General features: G+C 39.3%; 3 protein-coding genes across 3 annotated transcripts; all 3 read right to left on the bottom strand.

The window, feature by feature from the left end:
* Positions 1–506: 506 nt before the first annotated feature.
* On the bottom strand, positions 507–8,735 carry LOC110065719 (cholesterol 24-hydroxylase-like). Its single transcript, XM_020772878.2, has 4 exons — positions 7,844–8,735; positions 5,666–5,999; positions 2,735–2,807; positions 507–1,591 (listed from the first exon to the last, which is right to left on the bottom strand). The coding sequence occupies exons 1-4, from the start codon at positions 8,441–8,443 to the stop codon at positions 1,093–1,095; spliced, it is 1,506 nt and encodes a 501-aa protein (XP_020628537.1). The 5' UTR covers positions 8,444–8,735; the 3' UTR covers positions 507–1,092.
* A 574-nt stretch (positions 8,736–9,309) lies between these two features.
* On the bottom strand, positions 9,310–23,808 carry LOC110065628 (uncharacterized). Its single transcript, XM_089270820.1, has 4 exons — positions 23,698–23,808; positions 14,731–16,359; positions 13,231–13,463; positions 9,310–12,819 (listed from the first exon to the last, which is right to left on the bottom strand). Exons 2-4 carry the CDS (start codon positions 16,281–16,283, stop codon positions 12,419–12,421), a joined length of 2,187 nt encoding a protein of 728 aa, XP_089126946.1. The 5' UTR covers positions 16,284–16,359; positions 23,698–23,808; the 3' UTR covers positions 9,310–12,418.
* On the bottom strand, positions 19,620–22,972 carry LOC110057900 (uncharacterized). The gene is made up of 3 exons (XM_089270818.1): positions 21,308–22,972; positions 20,885–20,971; positions 19,620–20,722 (listed from the first exon to the last, which is right to left on the bottom strand). The coding sequence occupies exons 1-3, from the start codon at positions 22,934–22,936 to the stop codon at positions 20,219–20,221; spliced, it is 2,220 nt and encodes a 739-aa protein (XP_089126944.1). The 5' UTR covers positions 22,937–22,972; the 3' UTR covers positions 19,620–20,218.
* Positions 23,809–23,849: the final 41 nt, after the last annotated feature.

Here is a 23,849-nt window from a genome sequence, read left to right as displayed (position 1 = left end):
TACTTCTATTTTTTTCTAAACAAGATTCCCACCACTCGTCTCCGCAGCCCTCCTCCTCAGTTTCAGAAATTTTTGAAAATGTTCGGGCAAAACGCTGGTGATTCGGGCAAAAGTACTCGGTAGTCTAGGCCAGGCTTGTAGGCTACTTTCTCTGACGTTTGCCATGTCAAAACGGAGTTAAGGTCAAATGATATGAGGGTGCAGGTATTCTGTTTCGAAGAACTAAATATTTATGTACAAGGGACGCTCATTTGCGAGCTTGGGCAACCTGTGAAGAGACAAGAAGAGGATCAGAAGGCGATCAGAGGTAATCAGAAGAGGCGGAAGACTTCTCCCCGTGGGCGAGGAACTCCCATGTGAAAAGGTCGGGGAAGCTCGTCGTCCTGCTTATATTAAGAGCGTAAATCACAGAGTTTGGTCTCACTTAGGGTGTTGAGGTTCAAACACCACTATTTTTCACTGTCAAGGTATCTGTTATAAAAGCACAGTCATGTGAAATGGACACAGTGAGTAAATGAAGAGTTTTATTTAGCTCATTTATTATTTTATTAAATGCCGTCACTAGCTGATATAAATGGTACCTTACCTAAAGAATAATTAACCCTAACTGGCAGCTGAAAAATACCTCATACAAAATAATTGGAATTGCGTAATGTTTTTAAAATACGTATATAAATCGAAGACTAATAGGGAAGTTCAAAATAATAATCGATTGTGTTACAAACGCATAATCTTTTACTTGTTCCAGGAGCTGGACACCTAGCACTTGATATAGTGGTTTTCAATCGAGTGTCGTAAAACCAAAACCAAAGTAATCACTCTAGCCAATCACAAAGGACACAGACAATACAGTGAACCAATCAAAACTCGAAGTGATAACATGTAGCTGACGCGAAGCGCGGGAAAATGCCTGCGAGTACGTCACAATTTGTTTTGGTTGTACTTCTGATTGGATGAAAAAGTGGGGCGAGTTTTTCAAGCCAATTTTGTGGCGTAGAAAGTGCAAAACGCATTACTTTTCGACACTCAAATGAAAACTGCTCTTTTGAAAATGATGGGTAAACAATGATGGCCTTATTAAGCTATTTCCTTTTACTTCCTATGAGTTAAAGTACAAATCACACCATCTCGTGGCCTCAATGTCAAATTTGCCATTACCTCGGCAGTTTGTCCAGGAAGTAATTCAAATTTGAATTCACGCAGAACCCTTGCCATCAGAACTTTGGCTTCAAACTGAGCTAAAGTCTTTCCAATGCAAGTCCTGGGTCCAAGCGAGAATGGAAAATATTTGGCCTGTGATATGCTGTCTTTCCGTGCAGGAGAAAATCGATCTGGATCAAACACATCAGGACTTTCCCAAAATTCAGCAGACTTTTGGATTACATAACCAGATACGACTACGCAAGTTTTTGCCGGGAGTTTGTAGCCTCCAAAGTTTTCTTCCTTTTGCATGATTCGTTGGGTGGAGTATATGGGAGGGTGGATCCTTAAGCTCTCTTTAAGCGTCTGATCAAGGTACTGAAGTTTACTAAGATCTTCATAGTCAACATGACGATGACAACCAAGGACTTCTTCTATTTCATCTAATATCCTGACGATAAACATCAAAGAAATGTAATTAATGTTGAAAAACACATTGAACATTCATTTGCAATTAATTTGGATCAACAGAAAACATCAGAGTTGCTACCACTGGCATTATTCTATGATGTCTGATCTCACCCCTAACTTGAATGGAAAAGCGCATTTAAAGGGCCTCTGTCGCGATAAAGTGCAAGTGTGGTCTTGATTGACACCAATTTTTTTTTAACCAATAGAAATCATAATACTATCACTACAGCCACGAATTTGCCGCGGGTCAGCTTAAAGTTTCACGTGCGTTTCGAACACATCTTTATCCGTCGGCTTCTGATCTTTTGTTTGAAACAAATATTTATCATGTTTCTGCCGTGTGAAGGCCTTGTCCGTTGAATACAAGAACATACACATCTTAGCTACTTTCTTCCAACTTGCACGCACATCTGCAGCTATATTAACATAAAGTTCCCGATATTCATCCTCTCTCCTTTCCTTGTTTGTTTCGTTTTTTTCTTTCGAAACAAGGCAGCTATGGGGCGAAAGAAGCATTCGTCCCTAGCCGCTTTGAAAACTCCCTCTCAAGGACATCATATTTCTCGACCGTATTCAATTCAAAAGTCATTTAGTATGCCCCTTAAATCTTTCACAGACGACCAAACAGTTCTTCAATAACGGTATACCATTTTCACACGGCCCACAAGGTTGATGGCGAAATATCAACTTTGAAAACTGTTCCATCGGATCAGAAATCAAATTGCCGCACATGCGCAGAAGGGTATCAATGCCCTATAAACAAATACATACGGAAAATGTGCTATATAAATGCATTACCTTAACGGGGCTTGAAAAAACACTTGGATTTAAGCTTGCCCCTCAGACAAGCAGCTCTCAAATTTTGCTTTTCCTGGGCAAGGCTTAGTTTATTTTTGTTATTTAATTGGCAAATGACTTGCCTGGGGCCCTGCCCATTGGGCAAGTGAGAATGAGAAGTTACTTGCCCAGCAAGAAAATGTACTTCTCCTAGACAACTGGACAGCACTTTTTTCGAGCTCTGCATAATCATCATTTAGAAAACTGGAAATAGCATTAAACTGAAAATTCGTAATTACAGAACATAATTCTGAAACCTAATAATATTACTATAATATATAATTACCTTTCTTCAATCTCCGGATGTTTCAGAATTTCATACAGAGTAAATGACAGTTGGTTTGATGTGGTCTCTTGTCCTGGCAAAAGATAGTACTTAATGATTATTGCTGGACTGAAAGATTTGAACAGACCAAACTTACATTATACAGGAGAAGAGCCCTGTACCTATCACTGTTAAGCCCAAGGGAAGGCGGGGGGAGGGGGGGGGGGAGGGGGGGAGGGGAGAATGGGCAAGGGGTGGGAATTTTGACATTTTCTGAAAACAAAAATTCCCACCCCTAGGACTACATAATTGGTAAAAAGTACCAAAATTCCCCATCCTGGGACAAAGAAATCTCATAAACATATAAGCATGCAGAGGATTATTGACCTGTATTTAAGCAATAGAGCACTTTTCTAAACGCGAGGAGGATTAGGAGAATTCGAGACAGTTTTGCAAACCTGAGACACAGTGGTTTGCATAACTTTCGAGAATTCTCCTTACCCCCGGAGTGTTTAGATGAGGTTTTGTAAACATGGAAAAAGTGCTCTATTGCATTTATAAAATAATTCTCAAAAATACATGCGAATCTAAAACGTCACAACTGTGTATACATACTCTCATCTTAACACACCTATCGACCAATGAGAGCGCGCGTAGTAGCTCAGTTACTTTATAAAAAAGGATGAAAACATAGCTTCAGTTTTTTCCTCTGTGACTACTTTCCAACATGATTTCCATTGGGTTCTGAAAAAGACCTCACTACTCCAACTGATAGATGTCCAACAGTAGTGATTAATCGTAGACATGATGATAGATGTGAATGCAGCCATAACACTACTGGAAAAAAGACCTGAAAAAATTTTCTGGCTTTGAACGGGATTTGAACCCATGACCTTTGGGATACCAGTACAATACTTTCCCAACTGGGATATCAAAGCCACATGGATATTTACAAGATGGCAGATGGTTCATTACCAGTGAGTCTCTCTTGGTCCTTCAAGATGACGACAGTGTCAAATGCCTTACCCTGGGGACATTGTGTACATATAATCAAAATCCCTACCCAGAGGACAGACTTCACAATCCAATTCCTGAGGGTAGTCTGTACCCCCCCCCCCCCCCCCGCCCTGGGCATAGCACAGATGGGTGCATTTCCTCTATATAAAATCCAAAGAGGGGTTTAGTATGCAAAAAAAAAAAACAAAAAAAAAACAGAAAAAAAATGGCAAGAGGACCTCATAAAAAACATGGGGCTTGTAAAGTTAGGTTCCCTCCCAAGAAATACAAGATGACTAAAACTAGTATATACATTAAACTTATTCCTAATTCATGAGTTTTACATCAGAATATATATCTTTGCCAGGGTTTTTTTGGACCAGTTTTTGATATATTTTAGATTTACAATTCATAATAATTTCAGACAGAAATGGCACAGGAATTATTGATATTGGATTGCCTTCTCCATGCACAATCACCACAGGCATCCCGAACTCATGATTCGAGGAATCAATCAAACATTTATTAATGATTTATGTACGCGTATCGAGTGGGATGTGACCCCCTAAAGTGCGTGGTATTGTGTTGCGCTTTGGGCCGTTGAGAATTTGAGTACTTTAAAAGGCATTTGTGTGGAGTTTAAAATAATGAAGGATTAAATGGCGCAATGAAATAAAATGTTACTTTTTTTGAATAAAATAAAGACAAATAATGTACTCACCTTGCCTGGTTTCTGTTTTTCATCGTTTTTGGGGGCTTTTGAGGTGTTTGTCGCAGCTTTCTACAGACGAAGTCAAGGCTGGACAGAGCTGTTTCGAAAACCCTGTACTGCGAGGCCGTTTTCTCGCTGTAATTTGAATCCGCTGCTCAATTTTCCCCTATAACGCAAAGAAGGATAGTCCATTTGTCTCCTTTTCTGGTCGGAAAAATCTGTCTCCTTTCTGCCCCAATTTGGACAATGTTTGCTTCACTACTAGAGCTTTCAACTGTCTGCCGTACCTTGTGACCGTCCTTTCGAATACTGCACAGTTTGAAATCAACATTAGTGGTCTTACATTACAATGAGATGTCAGAATGCTCCTGCAGGGTTGTTGGGAGAGAAGGGTATATTTTAACTGAAATTTTTGACTGTACACCTGTCTGTTAAGTCTGGAAATCAACATTAGCCACTGCTCTAGTATGACAACTGCAACTTACCAGACAGGTGCACAGTCAAAAATTTCCATTAAAATATACCACCCTCTCCCGACAACCCTGCAGGAGCATTTTGACACCTCATTGTAATGTAAGACCACTAATGTTGATTTCAAACTGTGCAGTAGTCAAAAGGACGGTCACAAAGTACTTCAGACAGTTGAAAGCTCTAGAAGTAAAGCAAAAATCGTTCAAATTGCAGCAGAAAGGAGGAAGATTTTTCTAAGCTGACCAGAAGAGGGGACAAATGGACTATCCTTCTTTGCGTTATAGAGGAAAATTGAGCAGTGGATTCAAATTACAGCGAAAAAACGGCCTTGCAGTACAGGGCTTTCGAAACAGCTCTGTCCAGCCTTGACTTTGTCTATGGAAAGCTGCGACAAACATATCAAACCCCCTAAAAACGATGAAATAGACCAAACGGACAACAACAACCATGCAAGGTGAGTATATTAGTTTTCTTTATTTGATTAAAAAAGTAACATTTGATTTTATTGCATGATTTTATCCTTCGTTACTTTAAACTTCATACAAACACCATTTAGAACGCTAAAATTCTCAACGGCCCAAAGCCTAACACAACACCGTGCACTTTAGGTGGTCACGTCTCACTTGATACAGGTACATAAACCTTTAATATTTGATCCATTCCTCAAATCATGAGTTTGGGACGCCTGTGAAATCACATGCTTAAAAGAAGGAAAAATATTTATTAATGTACATGTAAGCACTGGCATCAAAAACAGATTCTCTAAATATAACCTGCAATGAAAACGGTCAAAAAGTTATCCACCAGGTCCTCTATATCAAGGTCAGGATTTGTAGTTGCTTCTTTAAGAATGTGTTCCAAAACATCCTTGGGAGTTTCTGCTCCATTCTTCAAAGCCAAGCATCGTTCTTTGATGACTTCTGTGGCAAAGTTTCGTAGAAATTTTATTGCCTTGATGACTGAATTTTGATATGGAAACATGGAAACGTTGAACATCCAGAATGGATTTTGAAAACTTGCCTCGATTCCTTCAAGTACTTTTGACACTGCGGTAGGAAACTCGGAGGCTGGATTACGTATTGTGTCAAGATCGATGTTGAATCCAACCTGAAATAAGGAAATATTACCTATCAGATATACCCAGTAGTTACAACAATCATACGCCATTACAATTTAAATTCAGGTTTCTATTAAACAGTTAGGTTATTAGCTCAAGATTTCTATCATGTGATAGTTGACGAGGGTGCAGCCCAAGTCAACTATCAGGAATAGAAGTCGAGAGCGAATAATCTAATTGTTTTTAATCAGTATAAATCTACCAGACCAATCGTTCAAAACTCTAGCTAAACCTTCTTCACAGGCACTTCAAAAATGCAAAGAATGGGCTTTAATTTTGATAACAATTGCATACTGCTACAATCATGGACAAAAGTCCTTGGGACACCTATGGAATTTAACGAATTATCTGTGTTTTACCACTGAAGTTTGAAAAAAATGCTCCTTTCCTTTGAAAGACACGTTACTGTTGTCCCTCCCCACCCAATACAATGTTGAAAATCAGAAGAAATTGCAGCTAGTAGTTTTCAACATTGTATGGGGGGTGGGGGGCGAGGTTAGGCAGGTGAAGTAGTATTCACGTCTGGCGTGTGCGCAAGAGCACCAAAAGCGCAAATTTGTCCCAAGACTTTTGTCCACGGTTGTAGGCTACTCACCATCTACAACAGATTAGATAGCGAGTAGCGTAGCCAATCAGTCAATGGCGTCCGTGATAAAACACTAGCAAATTTATATGTCTGCTATTTGATAGCTAAGAAAACCAAACATCTGTGTGGATACCTGCCAGGCTTTTTCTGAATCACAGGCATGGGATTTTCTTCTGAAGATTTCTAATTTATGCATTTTGAACATTTTCTGTTCCCAATCCCAGGATGTACTTTGTCAAACATAAAGTGGTCATCAGACTTTTCTCTTGAAGATCGGAGAATTGAGGGAGTAGTCACTGGTCCATGTTTATGTATTTGCTGAAAATGGTTGGAGCATAGAAAGACCTTTCTATATATAGCTGTTTCAAGAAAGGTTGTCCTGTAAAACATGTAAAAAGTGTATGCAACAATACCAAAAGGTGTTATCTATACTATACATGTAGGTAACCTCCTAATGCAGGTGTTCTTAGAGCTTGTCACAAAGATTGGAAGATTACGTGACAAGTCCTAAGAGCGTCTGCATAGGTGGCTAATCTATAGTAGTCTCAGAAGGAAATGCCATGAATTTATTAACGAAATACGGTGAGCTTTGATAACCAACAGAAAACAACAACTACCCATAACACCTTTGCTATTGCCAAGTATGCTCTTACACCCTGATTTTTTTGATTGATTTTGACCATAACCTAACTGGGTATAGGGCCAGGCTCTTACACCATACGACAACCTTACAACCTTGATAGAAGTATGGACGGTAGCAATAAGTAGTCCCGTTTAACTTTTTGTTGAAATAATGTAGAGGAGTTATACTGTATATATATTTTTTGGAGTTTTAACATTTGGCATCAATATAGAGTTTCAGTAGCTATCTTTGGCTACGCAATAAAACATGTAATATTTAACAACCACTGATTAACTCTCCCGTAAGTGGACATCCACACTATATTTCATAGGTGTCCACTTATGGAAATAACTCTCATAAGTGGAGAGCTCTACTTGTGGACACTTTTTTCCAGTTCTTGAGGGTCTCCACTTACGAGAGAGTTGACTGTAGTTTACTCTCACAGTGCCTCTTTCCACCCAAGTAAATAAATGGGTACCGGTGACTTAAACGCTGGGGGTAACCCTGTGATGGACTAGCATCTCATTCAGGCAGAAGTAGAAATACTCCTAGTCACTTCATACTACAGAAACCAGGATAAGCTCTGGCCTGATGGGTCACTTAGCTTGCATGAAGACTTTACCTACCTTGCCAATTATATCAAGGGTAACTCTTGCAAATTCATCAACCATCTTCACTGGAGTGCTTCCATCAGCCAGCTGACTCAGTTTCTCCAGAAACCCATCACCAACTGAATTAAAAGCATCCATTAAGTTCATGAGGTACTTCCTGTGGAACGCTGGGTTCAGCATGTTTCGCTTCCGACTCCAAACTTCATGATCGAGCTCCGTTAAAATGCTGCGACCGACTGCTCGTTGGCCAAACACGTAACTTAGAAGGGAATACACGCGATGGGCTTTTGGCAAATTCAACGTGACAAGCGCTTTCTTTGCCGAATCTGGATCCGACAATATCGCAACTGGGACATGGTAGATCCACATAACGTAAACCGAGCCATATTCGTGATACCAGTTGTACCAAATAACAGTCATTCCTCTGCCTGGAACTCTTTTCTTTTCCTTTCGAATAAAAACAAGATTTCCGGTGAAAAAGCCATCCCTAGCTGGCCCGGGAATGTGCCGGTAACGCCAGTGTTGGTAGAGGACGTACAGGCTAAACGAAACGAATCCAAAAGTGACAAGGGAAGCTAACGTCACAGTGGCAAAGCTCAAAGCTGTTACAGCCATTTCTATCCTTTATGACCCTTTGTACAACGTCAGGAGCTCATCACTTAACAACGACTGTTGTTTGGCAAGTGGAAGATTCTTTCTCCGCCAGGAGCCTTCTATCTCGCAGGCTTGTACTTACCAATAGACGGTTTGAAATTATAGCTCAACAAATTGTCCTGTGACAATCACGATGTGCGATTGCTCCAAAACGCAATCTGTCAAGCGAAACCTCCTGCTACCTGCTACGCACGACTTTCAGGGCCGCCATTTTTCTTTCTTTAGTCCCCAGGCTCCCGTTACCGAGAGGCGCACTCTCGTTCCCAGAGCCTAAGTTACCTCTTCTGGACAAGGGTAACCTGGGGCCCGTTTCTCGAAGGTCCCGAAAAGGTTTCGCACCCTGAAAGCCATAGCAAAATCGCGAACCTTATGATTACAGAGTTGTTTTATTCACGTATTCTTGATATAAGCAGGGGTTTCCTTCAAACAAGAAGTTTCAAGCGTATACACTTCTCCGTTTTTAGATACAGATGGGCTGGGCTCTGGGAACGAATTGACGGGCGCAATACTCGCACGCATGAGCAGAGGGTCATCCGGGACGTTAGATGTACATGTGTCTGGTTGTCTCCATATGTATGGGTGTGTTGATGAACGTCATTAAAATAATTGTAATAAACAGATTAAAAAAATAATAAACAACTAAATAAATAAATAAATAAATAAATAAATAAATAAATAAATAAATAAATAAAATAAGTAAATAAATAAATAAAATCAGTGAGCTTATGGAGTTTTTCAGACTGATTTCCATGTCTCTGTAGTGGGTCAAAACTGGAGTGTGCAAAGAGAGATTTCTCACGAAAGAAACATCAAGGAACAATCACTGATACAGGTTGATTGATAATTTATTACCAAATTTATGGTTTAAAAATAGTTTTATAGCATAAAAGATAAAATTTTGAAAAAAAAATAACCTTTTATTACTACATTAATAAAACTGAGATAAAATAATCCCAGAAATCTTATGAATAAATTTAGAAACACTATTATTAACCCTTTGAATACCGAACTTTCGCCAAAAAATACTGTTTTTAACCGTTTAGTCAGGTTTTTTAGCTGTCATGACGCTAACTAAGCCTAAGTTTAGCTAAAAAAGTTTTTTTTTAACTAAAAGGAGAGATTTTTCGAGGATTAGGTACAAAATTGAGCAAAACTTCAATTACGGGCATGCACATAAGCCAAAATTTGGACTTCATTTTTTTTTTTTGCCATTAACCTTTCTCAATTTTGTTTGTGGGCCCTTTCCTTTCTGTTTTTTTCTGCCCTTTTACACTCATGGCTACCTTTTGCATTGTATGTCCTTTCTGGCTGCAGTGAAAAGTTGGATGTTAATTATAGGCAAAGCCTAGAAATGGACCTTGATCAATCATAGGTGTTGTGGACCATTTTACCACCGTTTTGGACCAAAACCAATAACCTTGTTTTTCGATTTGCGACGTCGGAATGTCATCGATATCTAAACCTGACCATTCTGCGGAAAGGGCTAGCCTAGCACTACTATCTGCTTATCAAGAATATCTGATGACATTTAAATAGATGACGTCACAAGTGGTACAAAGAGCACGACCATTAATTACACATATATGCGTAGTTGGTATTCAAAGGGTTAAGCCCCCATAATCTTTATAATTTGTAAAAATCATTTCTACATATAAGCCCTCCTGAACGTGATCTCTTACAGCCTCGAGCAGGCCCTCTTGTTTGAGTATCTCCAAGTGGCTGCAATTTACATGCCTGGGGGCACTCCCTATGTCTACATGGGGAGGCTCTGTCCAGGAGGGGTACCTTTCTCAGGCTTCAGGTATATAAAAGGGCGAAGGGTAGGGATTTCACAAGTTGAGCCATCTGAAAGGGTGCGGTAATCAGAGTATCTTGACTGGTGCCGCAACATGAACTGACCAAATACTACTTGTTTTTTGGTTAACATCTCCTCTGGCAGTGCTTGCTGTTCTCCCATAATATTGTTCGTAATTTTGTTCCCAGGGTTTGGAAAAGGGTTGCAGTTCTAAAGCAGGTATGTGAAAGAGGCACCTTTTCCAATAAAAGGTATATGGGGTAGGGTAGCTTTTCTGTGAAAATGGTATACAAAAGGATAAGGGGTTGAACCTTGGGGCAGAGCCTCCCCGTATAAAACTTTCTAGAGTAGTCCCCTGGGTTTACAAGCCAGCAACTAACACAGGCCCACCCATGAGGAGTAAGAGAGCCTGCTGACTGGTGAGTAATCCCATGATTGGGTGCAATGAAATTTCTTCCTGTTACAAAGCTCCACTACTGTTGGGGTTGATTTTTAGTTTTAATTGTATCTGTAACAAAATTCTCGATCGGGATTTGTTCTCTGCACGCATATTTGACACGTAATCGGTGCGCGATCATGTGGGTGTCCAATTACAGGTATCCAATCTGAACTTTTTGTAATTGGATACCTGTAATCAGATACCCTCGTGATTCGCTCATCAATTACATGTGCTTTAATGGCTTCCTTTGCAATGTTTCCTACAGTTTTCAAAACTTATGAAAAGTGCTACAGACGTGTTCGCTCAAAAGAAGTTTTTAAAAGACATTTCTAATTCCGAAATTTGTTATAGATACAATTAATTAGTAATTGGACCTTGTGTCGTACAATTCAGGGAAAAATTGTGCTCGTAATTTCAAATTGCCCTCAAGCTTTGCACTTGTCTGATTTTTGAATTACTCACACGATTTCTCCCTGAATTGTACTCCACTCGGTCAAATTACTATTACATATTATCAGTATATTTCAATCTTCTGATGCAAACATCTGATGATCTCACAACTTAGACATTAATTTTATGTTTGGAGAGTTGAGAAGTGCAGGTATCTAACTCTAGTTTTGACTCTAACTAACTCATGGTGTAAGCAAACTCAACTTGAAAAAATAAGCCTACCAAAAAATAAATACTTACAGCTTAAAATAATATCCAGATTTTTGCATCATATTCAGTAAATTGGATTCTCAAGCTCCTAATCTTCAAAGGGGATCTTGATTACTTAACTGGTCTACAGCTCACCCAATAAAAACAACACATGCTCAGAAATACCCTAAGTTAGGCTAACAAGAGAGAGTAATCCTTGCAAAATTTAGTTCTTGAGTCATGTTCGAAAAAATTATCATGTACTTTCTTTAAACAATTGAAAGCAACTCCACTACAGTTTGTGATGAATCTGGTCATAAAACCTTGCCCTCGTGAAATAGAGGTACCCCATCTTACTTTTAGCAACTCAAGAACAATGTCCTGCAAGTACTACAGGAGTTTCATTAAGGGCCTGCCTGGTTTGAACATCTGGTAAAGTGTTTCAAATAGTTTTGCTCGCCTGTGAAAAACAGTTACCCTCCTGCTGAAAACATCAACAAAAGTCCTGGTACTAACTGAACGTATTTTTGTGATACTTTTTAAACTAACTTTTCTACACTAGAGTGTCATTTTGTAACAGTAGCAAGAGGTCTACCTAAATGAGGCCCTGTTAGGGGGAGGGGTTAGGGTATGCATCTCCCCCGTCCGATTTTGGACACTCACCTCATTGCCAAAATTAGAGCTCAAGTCTTCATGTTCATGGTCAATTTACCAACCTAGGAGTCCTGTAACTTGTCAGACTTCTATCCCAACAGGGTCTCCTAAAATTACTAAAATTTTTAACCTTACTCAGGGCTCCAAAAAAACTTGAATGCCAGATTGCCCTTCGCACAAGAAGCTTTCAAATTTTGCTTGCCCTAGGCAAGTCTTAGTTTACTGTTTTCTTTTCTTTTTTTTATAATTTTAGTTGGGAGATGACTTGCATAGGCCCTTGCCCATTCGGCAAGTGACAATGAAAAGTTTCTTGCCTAGCAGGAAAATCTACTTGTCCCAGACAACTGGTCAGCACCTTTTTCAGAGTCCTGCGTACTGCATTTTACTCAAACTACCGTGTGGTCTAAGATTAATGGCTCAGAGTGTAAGTAATAAGGTATGCTGGATATGCCATGTCAAGTTTATAGAGAATGTAAACTGTACAACCATTTGTGACTCCATTAATGCTGTCATAGCGAATGTTAGATGCTCCTTTCAGAGGAGGCATTTTTATGCTTGCGTCAGGGCGTAGAAAAACACTGTCTCCTGTAAGGACATGAGCGAGAAAAAGTTGGAAGTGTTGCGTTTGCGCAACACAAAACACAAATCCTTTGTGGCAATATGCGGCCTCTGAAGCAAAATAAGTGCCACGTCCCCACATGCCATTTTCAGAGTACCGCATGTCAAAACCATCTTCACCCATCCAGATGGAATCAGGATTTGTTAGCCTGGTACCATGAAACAACTCCTTTTCATTGATGCATGTAGGTCCTGTGAAGGGGAAAATAAGTACAATTAAAGTATGTGAACAATATATTAAATGAGATAAATGTGGTGGGACCTCTTTGGTCTGAAAATTATCGATCCACAAAAACCTGGTCTTACTGCTTACTATGGTGGTCTTTTAAGGAAGTTTATAAACTTGCTGTATCAAAATACACGTAACTTCAGGAATAATCTTTTCAATCACTATACAAACCTGTAGCCAGCTAAAAATACAATTTACTGAATTAAACAAGACATTAATAATTTTGTACATGACCAGGAATTTTCTGACCTTAAAAGAAATTATTTCTCCACTTTTTCCAACAATTACAGCAAACTTCACCGTGCATTGTCTTCCTCATATTGTCAGGTCCCTACAGAACCCTTTTACACAACTCAATGAGAACTCAGACTGACCATTTTTGTCTTTCAGTAAATGGCGCTGTATTGCATATTTCCTGTAAAGCCACTTGTTCTGCACCTGTTGTATGTCAACAACCTGGGCTGCCTTCAAACTCCTTTTCAAGCTTCGCTGAACATGATCCCACTCAGCCGAGCCTGGACGCACACTTATCAGCTCTGCACTACCAGTCTGTTGCTGCCAGTCACTTGGTACACTAAGGGCCTCTTGTGGAATTAAGCTTTTTCCACTGAAAGGGAAAGATTAGGACACACAGTGGAATCCCGTTAATATGGACACCAAAGGGACATGATGAAGTGTCTGCATTATCCGTGTGTCCGTATTAAGTGGGCTAATTTAAGAGAAAATATATGAGCTTTTTAGATGTCGAGACAAAGAAAACTGTCTGTTATGAGCGGGTGTCCGTAGAGTGGGGTTTTACTGTAGCATAAAAGGAACATACAGTACAAAAGAAACTGCAGGTGAGGTTTGACCAAAATGGAGAAAAAAAATTGTTACTAACTTGGATGCATTTTTCATTTGCATCAGAGAAACACCTGCCATAGTTGAATTTAAGTGGCTTGTCCAAAGTGAAATTTTAGTTAAATCCTTGTTCTAATCTTACCATGAATTTAGTATGTAATTAATTTAACTTTTTTTTTTTTAAATTCAGTTCCTGTGAGTTCATAGTGATTTTTCTTTATTATTTTCATATTTTTCTTCTGTAAACCACTTCATGTTGGTTTCCTCTCTAAAGATTTAGTGTATCATTATTAAATATTTTTCATTAGTTTCAAGAATCTGCTGTTTCTTGTCAACAATTTCTATTCTCATCTTGGGTACACAATGGCAAGTCTGCTGGTCTGCAAATCTGCAGACCAGTAGATTTTTTTCTTCATACCTCAGTTGGTAGAGCATTGCACCGGTATCGTGGAGGTCACAGGTTCGAATCCTGTTGAAGCCCTGATTTTTTTCAGGCTTCTTTCCAATTGCTTAAATTGGAAAATTTACTGCGATGATCATTCTTCACTTTCATCTATAACTGCAGTTCAAATATGAATTATTTCATATATACTTCACATCATTTCACTACTCATGGGAAGATATGAACTCAATTAATTGACCTCGCTCCCAATGTGTGGCTTCATAGCTCAGTTGGTAGAGCATTGCACCGGTATTGCTGTGGAGGTCATGGGTTCGAATCCCATTGAAGCCCTGATTTTTTTCAGGCTTCTTCTTTCCAATTATTGCTTAAATTGGAAAATTTACTGCGATGATCATTCTTCAATTTCAAGTCTTCAGGTCTTTTAATGATCAAAAGATACAGGCTTGCTAGCCTGTAACTGTGTAAAGTCATATTAGAGTGAAATTTAAATGTGATTCATAACATAGATATATTGGAAAGTTTCTTGCTACCCCAAAATATATTTATTTTCCTTCAACGAAACACCCCTAGCCAATATAATTAGACTCAGTAAGTACAAAATCAGCCACCAAGAAGTCAAAAGCAGACTTACCCTATTTCTTTCCTTTCGTCGCTGCCACCAGGAACTCTAATGATTGGAGTTTTCTGACCACTTTCACAAACCATTATCATCTGGCCAAAATTTACCTTGAAATGTTTGGTCGATCCAGACAACCTTATAGCCTTGACACCTGCATGGCTAGATTGACCCTGTGTGTCACAGGAATTGAATTCTTTCTCCAGAGCAGTACATTCAGAATCTGTAAATGGAACCAGCTTGTCGCTTTCTGATTCCCAGAACCAAGTCACTGGTGGAATAGCCTTCTTTTTTGTGTTTTTCCCATGCAGAGGGATAGGGTTACTTCCTAGCTCTTTCCCCACCAGGGCTACCCGGTTAGGTTCACCTGCATACTTGTCCAAAAGTGAACTGATGTAGGTGGGGTCGGCATCTGGGAATACCTTCTTTAAAATCTCAAGATCACTTAGAGCTGCTGCTACAGGTAAAGCACCCTCGCTACTTGTATTGCTAGATTGAGTTACCTCTTCCATCTGCTTGCATTCTGTAGATACTGGGCATTCCTGTGCATTTTCTGCTGAAGGATTTTCTGTTGCTTTCTCCTTGGATGCAGAACACCCTGTACTTGTATAAGGTTTGAGTGGGCTGTGATTGTTACCCTTGCCATTGGCTGCCATGGCAACTGTCCCAGAGCACGTATCTGAACTTCTGCAGTGAATATCTGTTGAAAGCTGAAGTGGTCTTTTCAATGCTGACTGGTCACAATGAGGGGTATTTTCTCCATCAGCATTAATTTTTACTATTTGTAACTTTTTAGGTTTATTCATAGAAGGATGGAGATTTCCTCCCTTATAGCGAATACAAATCCCATGATGTTGCTTGGGTGAAGTGGTTCCTGGGTTAGACTGTTTAGTGCGATAAAATGACTGTTTTGGACTGTTTGCTACACTTTTGACAAAGACTAAGTCATCTTCTTTGTCAACATTGGATGTTGTTTCACTCGCAAAATGCTCAGGTGATCTCAAAGAGCCAGTTTTGCTTCTGTTAAGGTTACTTGACCGTGGCTTTTCTTTCTTAATGGAATGTGATCTCAAAGGACTTGATTTTTCCCTTGTGGTACTGCTTAATATGTTAGCTTTACTTTTGAGTTCCTCTGCTTCTCTCAAAACATCAGCTGAGCTTGAACACTTAGCTCCATTTCTGCAGATGCCACCTCTTTTCACTTTGCTTGGAGAGGGTGTTGCAACTTGATCCTCATTGTGCAAGCTATCTTCAACAGTAGAAGCATCTGCCTTGTGTTTCAATCCACACTGTTGTTGTGTTGAATTTTGCCCGAAATTCACACCTGGTGTACAGTCCCCTTCCAGAAGCATGCTAACAATTATTGGCATACAGTTGGGGTTGTCATGGAAACTCTCCAGGTAATTCCTTAAGGTAGCAACGTCATACGCTGGAAACATTTCAGACAAAGTAGCAAGATTGTCTTCAAACCTCTGACCAGATTCTGTGTCAGAAGATGAGTTACTTACTTCGCTTGCAACACTGGGAACACCAGTCACTGTTGAGGTAGAACGATTTGGCTGTTGCATGTTGATTACTTTTTCAGACCATATAATTTCTGCAAAGGATCCTGTTCGTCACTGCATGCAAGTCTCCATAAATTACCTGGGAAAAATTGCATTGATAAGATCAATGATTCATTCACTTCATGGTGATTTACTATTTCAGAGACAAGAATTTCTTCATTTTAAGCGCCTCAAGTAGCTTATCCTTTCCAGGGGAAATCATCATCATCATCATCATCATCATCATCATTATCATCACATTATTTGCCACAATGAAAAAAAGAAAGTATATACAATTACATCATTTGAAAGGACAGCAAGACCTCCAAAAAACACCAGGCCAATAGTCCTGGCATATATAGTCTATCAAACATTCAGAAATCAAACTCAAACTCAATCCGTGAATTGAGTTTGATTCATATGTGAATTTCATTTCCGAACCAATCGAAAAAATTGAAGTAAATCCATTAGATTATGTTATTGTTTTTAAACAAGTTTGACAAAAATCAAGAGTTTAGAAATCATACATTTGATAGATTTCGATTCCGTGGACGGCATAGCCAGTTCAGCATCCCAACAGATTTTGCTTTGAACTGGTTAGTACCTGGACAGATGAAGTGATCTCTGATAATCGATTCCTATGGGGCGCCGTACTGGACAATATTACGAACATTTCTTAAACATGCTTAACTCCTACTTAGCGTGACATACTTTATATTCTGTATGGTCATTATCATATAACCATGCCAAAATCTAAATAAAGAAACTCAACTTACTTCATATTCTGTATGGTCATTTTCATATAACCATGCCAAATTCTAAATAAATATGCTTAACTTACTTTATATTCTGTATGGTCATTGTCATATAACCATGCCAAATTCTAAATAAATATGCTTAACTTACTTCATATTCTGTATGGTCATTGTCATATAACCATGCGAAATTCTAAATAAATATGCTTAACTTACTTTACATTCTTTCAGGTCTTTGTCATATAATCATGCCCATATACACTTATATTGAGCATTCTAAACTTCCATGCGTATGCAGTATGGTATGATGCACCACGCGCTTTATATGCTGATTTTGTAACCAGGTCTCTCGCGGCCAGTGACGGAACCAAAATGGCGGCTCTAGGTGGCATTGCTGGGTCAGAGAATCGACTCATATCATTTTTTGAACGGACAAAAGCACTACTTGCCGAGGCAGAACAATGCATTTATATATTTTCATCTGCTGGGGACATAGACAGAATAGAAATGTTACACGAGAGGCTTTCAGAGGCTGGGGAAACTGTTTTTATTTTGAAAGAGAGCGCTTCCGAACTCATCAGTTCGGATCGTGATTTAGAAATGGCAAATTTTCATAGCAACATGGATGAGCTGTCCACACACTTGACAAGACTGCGAGTCTATTTTGAGAATATGGCAGATTATTTAAGTGAAGACACAGTAAATGTGCCAGCCCACCAATGCAAGAGGGAGTACACAGGTATGAGAGGTCAACCGAAACTGGAGGTTTCCAAAAGGCAAATACAGTTTCTCCGCGAGTTGCACTTTCCTTGGGTCAGAATAGCGGAACTTCTCGGAATCTCCACAAAAACCCTAACAAGAAGGCGGCAAGAGTTTCAAATCGATGGCGAGGAAGAGATGAACTGGTCGTCTGCTGGAAATGGCGCACTAAGGGAAATCATGCAAGAAATAATGACGGTCACTCCTGGAATTGGTCAAACCCGAATGTTAGGTGCATTACATAGCAGGGGAATACGAGTGCAACGATGGAAAGTCAGAGAAATGATGCGCGAGCTGGATCCAGTTGGAACAGCACTTCGGTGGAGAGGAACCATATGTAGACGAAAGTACAATGTACAATGTCCAAATGCGCTCTGGCACATCGACGGAAATCACAAGATGATACGCTGGCGATTTGTGGTACACACGGCTATTGATGGATATTCCAGGTTGATACCATATGTGTACTGTGCAGACAATAACAAATCAGATACCGTACTTGAACTGTTTCAGAATGCCTGCCAATCTTATGGCATACCTTCAAGAGTTAGAAGTGACCATGGTCTTGAAAACATGGGCGTGGCCCGAATGATGTTGGAGTGCCGGGGAGTCAACAGAGGAAGCATGATAACCGGAAGTTCTGTGCACAATCAAAGAGTTGAACGGCTTCATAGGGATGTAACCAGTGGTGTCCTCAAAAGTTATATCGACGAGTTCAACATGATGGAGACTTCTGGCCTATTAGACCCTGTTAATGAAGTTCATTTGTTATCACTTCATCTTGTGTATTTGCAGGAAATTAACAAATCTCTGGAAGAATTTACCAGACAATGGAATTACCATGGTCTTAGCACAGAAGGTGGTTCATCTCCTCTCCAGCTTTGGACCGAGGGCATTCTGAGAACTGCAACAGACAGGAACTCGCCTTTAGATGTTATTTTAACAGAGGAAGAATTAGTTTGGTACGGAGTAGATGAAGATGACAGTTCTGTTACAGAAGAGGACCAAGAGGTAGTTGTTCCAAGTAGTAACATACCTCTGAGTGGAAGTCAACTAGACCACCTTCATTCCCTAATACCCACAAACCTGAGAAAGGACGAAAGAATCCTCAAATATGTTGAGCTTGTTGGGGTTGTTCATGCTATGCATCAGGAATAATTAGAACATAACTATTGTATGGGGAGTAACTTGAGGAAAAGTAACAGGTCCTTTTAGAGGACTGGGAAAAGTAATGTCAGTACCAAAAAATGCTTGCTCAGTAGTGGAAAAAAACGACATGTGGAGGTTCAGTCTGGGTTTGCTAAGTTAATTTCAAGTTTAGAAATTTATTTGTATACAATCTTGCCATAACTGGGAATAACTGGATCAGTGTCTTCCACTCATGTCACAAGACCCAGGAATTCTTTTCTCTTTTCTCTCACAGCAGCAGATGTAGCATGTGAGTTCAGTAAAGAAACAATTTGCAAATGCCACACAGTATTGACAACTAAGGTTTTCTTTCAAATTGTTTTTTTTTAATTTACTGGTATTTCCATTGTGTTTGAGGTTACCGCTTAAATTTGTCTTTTAACATCACAGTTAGTTAATGTTGTTGTTTTTGGCATCAGCAGCACCAAAACAGGTCACTAGGTAATCATTAGACAGCTAAGATCCTATAAAGACAAACAAGCAGGACAGTCAGGTCCATGTGTTGCTGTATTGAGGGACTCCAACTGAGTTATTCATGTTTAAATTCACTCAATAGCATCTTTTACAAATTATATTATTACCCTTGGCAAAAAACTACGGGTACCTTGGTTATGTGGAGACTTAAGTGACTCTTGTTACAAATTGAGGAAGCATAAAATGGCAAATAAAACACAACATTTATTGTCACTTTGTCATTTTTTTCCACTGTTACACAAAAAAGTTGTTTGTCATGCAACACTACAAGTAAGTAAATTACATGGGGATGCAGGTGCTCCCTGCTCATGAACAAACATTGTGAACAGCTACAGCATCATTTCCTGATCAATCCAAATTTAAGGATAGCTAGCTTCAAAACAACTCAAAACTACTGGTGAAAATGACTTAACACTGTGGTTTCATGAGTGCATGTTCTCTGAATATTCTCTTTTAATAGTCAATGCCAGTGAAAGTACAGTATGAAAGTTAAAAAATGGTCATACATGTACATGAACTTCTGCAATTCACACATCACGTTAAATCTTAATTATTAATTAAACCTTGAAGGACTAGGGTTCTACATGTAGAAATTTCAATGGGCACAACAATAAATGTCAACATTAACATGTGGCTGAAATACTTCTTAAAAAATCAATGTGACAACAACAAATGCCATTGAATTTTTAAGTGGGAAAATATTCCTCTAAAAAGTGAGGAACTGAACTCTAACATTTACATGCTAACTACAATGTCACGACTGAATAAACCGGTGGATATGAATTACACACAGTTACAGGATTTCTTTGCAGAACTAATGACAGCATTCAGCAATAAACTGAAACTTTCTTCACTTTCAAAGTGATTTGGAAGAGTTAATGAAAGCAAACATGTTGATGCAAAAATAGAAGGAACATTGTCAAATTTTACATTGATTCTACTTAGTCCAAAGTTGGGCAAACCAGAGGAACCAGTGACAAAAAAGACAAAATTTTCCAACATTTGAATATCAGCCTTACGTAAGTACTGTTTAAGGTAATTTGCAACAGTTCTGTCATCTTCACTCATCTCAGATGGAAACTGTAGTACATCAACCAATTGTGCTGCACTCAACCTACTATCACTGCTGGGCACAAACAGCTTCTCAAACATGTCAGGGTACTCTGCCATTTTAGCACGAAAGCCAAGTACAGCCAGTCCTTCTCCAAGCTGATCTAGAACAATCTTGGGTTGGCTTATGACATCATGAATTATTATCCCTTGGATGACCCTCATTTTGTTGTCATTCTGAAAAAAAAAATCATTTGTTTTAGTGTTGGGTATAAAGACCTGCTGTGGTAGCTGGGGACACTCAATAAACTATTATTGTAAAATGGAAAAAGGAACTTGCCTTCAATCAAAAATTTGAAAGAAATCAGTTTCTAATATTATTATCCTTTGAAGACTTACAGATAAAACTACCGACATGCCACACTCTGACAAAAAACTAGCCACTTCTTCTTGGTCCAGTGTGGCGACATCTTCAGCCTGAGCAATCTGTTAACAAGAAAACTCCTGGTCAATCCTCCCTTTGTTAAGGATATAAATCTGTTCAAGTTTACATTCATTCAATACACAGTGCACAGTGATGCCAGTATCTTTCTTTGTGTGTCTACAGTTTCCTCATACCTAGTTGGGCCAGAAATTATATTGTAAATGTTTTCCACCCTCTGTCCACCCTAACTCTGAATAAAACAAGGAGGCTGACTTCCCTTTTGTTAGTCATCAGCACTTGTTGAAAGATATTAGCACTTACTTAAAGAGCAAACTACTTAAAAAGGGAAGGGACAAAACATTACTATTGGTATGCAAGCACAAATACATGTACAATACCTTGTCAATAAAATTTTTCACAGACTCCGAGCAGTCTCCATAGTTCAGTGAATCCATTGCTGTATCAACATCCCCCGTTGCTAGGTAGCGATAAACTGAAGGACTAAACACAGGGAAATCAGGACCTCCTTGCAAAATGCTGTGCACAATGATTGTTCCAATGTACTTCATCATACCAGAAGCTACAATGTCAGCATTATAAATGGGACTTTTGTAATTGGTGCCCTGAAAGAACATCTGAGATATAACTTGAAGAAGCTGGCTAAAGAAGTGTCTGGTTACTCCACCCGTGTCCACAGCTGGCTGTCCTGTGTAAAGGACTCTTAGACGCTTTGTAGGATCAAAGCTGGGATCTTTATAGTATGCCATAGCATCATTGAATAAATCTTCTTCGTCAACTTTGAGCTTTTCTTTCTGGCTACTCAAACCTTTCTGAAGTTCCTTTAACACTGTATCCAGGGAATCTGCTTTTTCATTTGCTGGGGAGAAAACAGGCTCCAAAAGGCTATCATCATCATCCTCACCAATGTCACTCTCAAAAGGGAGATTTTGGGAGGAGAGGAAAAGAGCAGCCCGGCTGACACTCCCATGGCAGGTTAGGGCATTCTGCAGTATGCTGGTGCTTTTTCCAGGGAACATATCTTTTAACTGATCTAGCCCCCCTCGATTTATTGCACTGCTGGATAAGGCAGTAGTTGATAGGTATGAAACATTTGACAAACCACTACATTCACCATCATCAGCAATTTCCACTTGTTCAGGAAGGGGTGAACTTGGGCTTGGATTTCCACCTCGTGGATCATGATCAGGACTCTGGGGAGGGCTATCAGTGTCACTATTGAGACTAGCAGAGATATCACATTCTGGTCGAATGTATATGTTCCCTTGTCCAGCAAGGCCAAGAACACGTGAAGCTGAAAAATGTACACCAGTGGCTAACTTTGGTGTAATTATTTGACCGTAACAGGACTTTACAAATTCAAAGTCTGTTTCTGCAAGAGGTGGGAACAACTCTCTAATTTGAGCTCGAAGGTCTTCTTCCTGCAGAGACTTGTCCACTGGAAATGCATGAACAACAAATCCATTGTTTTCTAACCGACATCGCGTCTGGTGGGTAGGCACTGACTTCGTGTCAGGAGAAGGAAGAAGAACAACATCTTTATGTACTACATCTTTCTTTGCTTTTTTGGCTGGAGGCTTCTTACCTTTAACACATTTGCTATTGGACGACTTGCCACCAAATGATCTTTTACCAACAGTCGGAAATAAGTTCCTTAACTGTGCGGCCACCGCTGTGCTTTCCACATTTCTGATGCTTGTGTTGTTTACATTCACAGTCTGACTTGATGATGGCGTTCTCGTCGACAGTATTCCCGATTCACGAGGCCTTTGATCCAACATTCGTTGTTCAATAGGTTGCACATTACTATCATTGAAATTTTGCAGTAATGATCTTGCCTGACGAGCGATATTTGATAACGCTTCTCGGAAATCTTCGCTTCTGTCCTCCATTACTGAAAGCATGTGATAAAAGCATCCAACATGGCAGTCTTGTAGGGGCCGAGGGAGATCTGGTGACGTATTTGTCATAACAAGCGCGCGATGCATCATACCATACTGCATACGCATGGAAGTTTAGAATGCTCAATATAAGTGTATTTGGGCGTGGTTATATGACAAAGACCAGAAAGAATGTAAAGTAAGTTAAGCATATTTATTTAGAATTTGGCATGGTTATATGACAATGACCATACAGAATATAAAGTAAGTTGAGCATCTTTATTTAGATTTTGGCATGGTTATATGACAATGACCATACAGAATATAGAGTATGTCACGCTAAGTAGGCGTTGAGCATGTTTAAGAAATGTTCGTAATATTGTCCAGTACGGCGCCCCATAGAATTTGGCATGGTTATATGACAATGACCATACAGAATATAAAGTAAGTTGAGCATCTTTATTTAGATTTTGGCATGGTTATATGACAATGACCATACAGAATATAGAGTATGTCACGCTAAGTAGGCGTTGAGCATGTTTAAGAAATGTTCGTAATATTGTCCAGTACGGCGCCCCATAGATTCCATTGTGAAAGATCTCAAAATGGTATCAAGAACCTTCTACAGATGAATTGAGAGAAACCTGTCTCAGCGCTTAACATGCTTTGTTATGATTTACAAGCCTTTAGTAAACAGTTTCTCCATATAAATTAAAATTACCAAAAGCTTGATTAAGAGTAGACAAAGCAAAAACAAAGGCAAAATTGGAAATCCTGGCCTGACGAAAGCTACATGCATCATGCACTCGACTGGTTTCCCAATTTTCTCCTGGAAATCTAAAATGAGAAGCCAAGCGCAATTATCATTTGAAATGTCATGTTTACAATACCTGAACAGCTGAAATAATCTCTTAATTCACTTCTCCTTCTCGGCCAAATTAACTGTGTTGATATGATGCACAAAGAACTCGAAAGCGCATTCATCCATTCATCCCAATGGCGCGAAAGTAACACTTTCAGGCGCAAGCTAACGTACTTTCTC

Source organism: Orbicella faveolata, unplaced genomic scaffold (genome assembly GCF_042242905.1).
Source record: "Orbicella faveolata isolate gen_17 unplaced genomic scaffold, um_ofav_v1 contig_34, whole genome shotgun sequence".
NCBI lineage: Eukaryota > Metazoa > Cnidaria > Anthozoa > Scleractinia > Merulinidae > Orbicella > Orbicella faveolata.
This window is presented reverse-complemented; position numbering and strand designations above follow the sequence as displayed.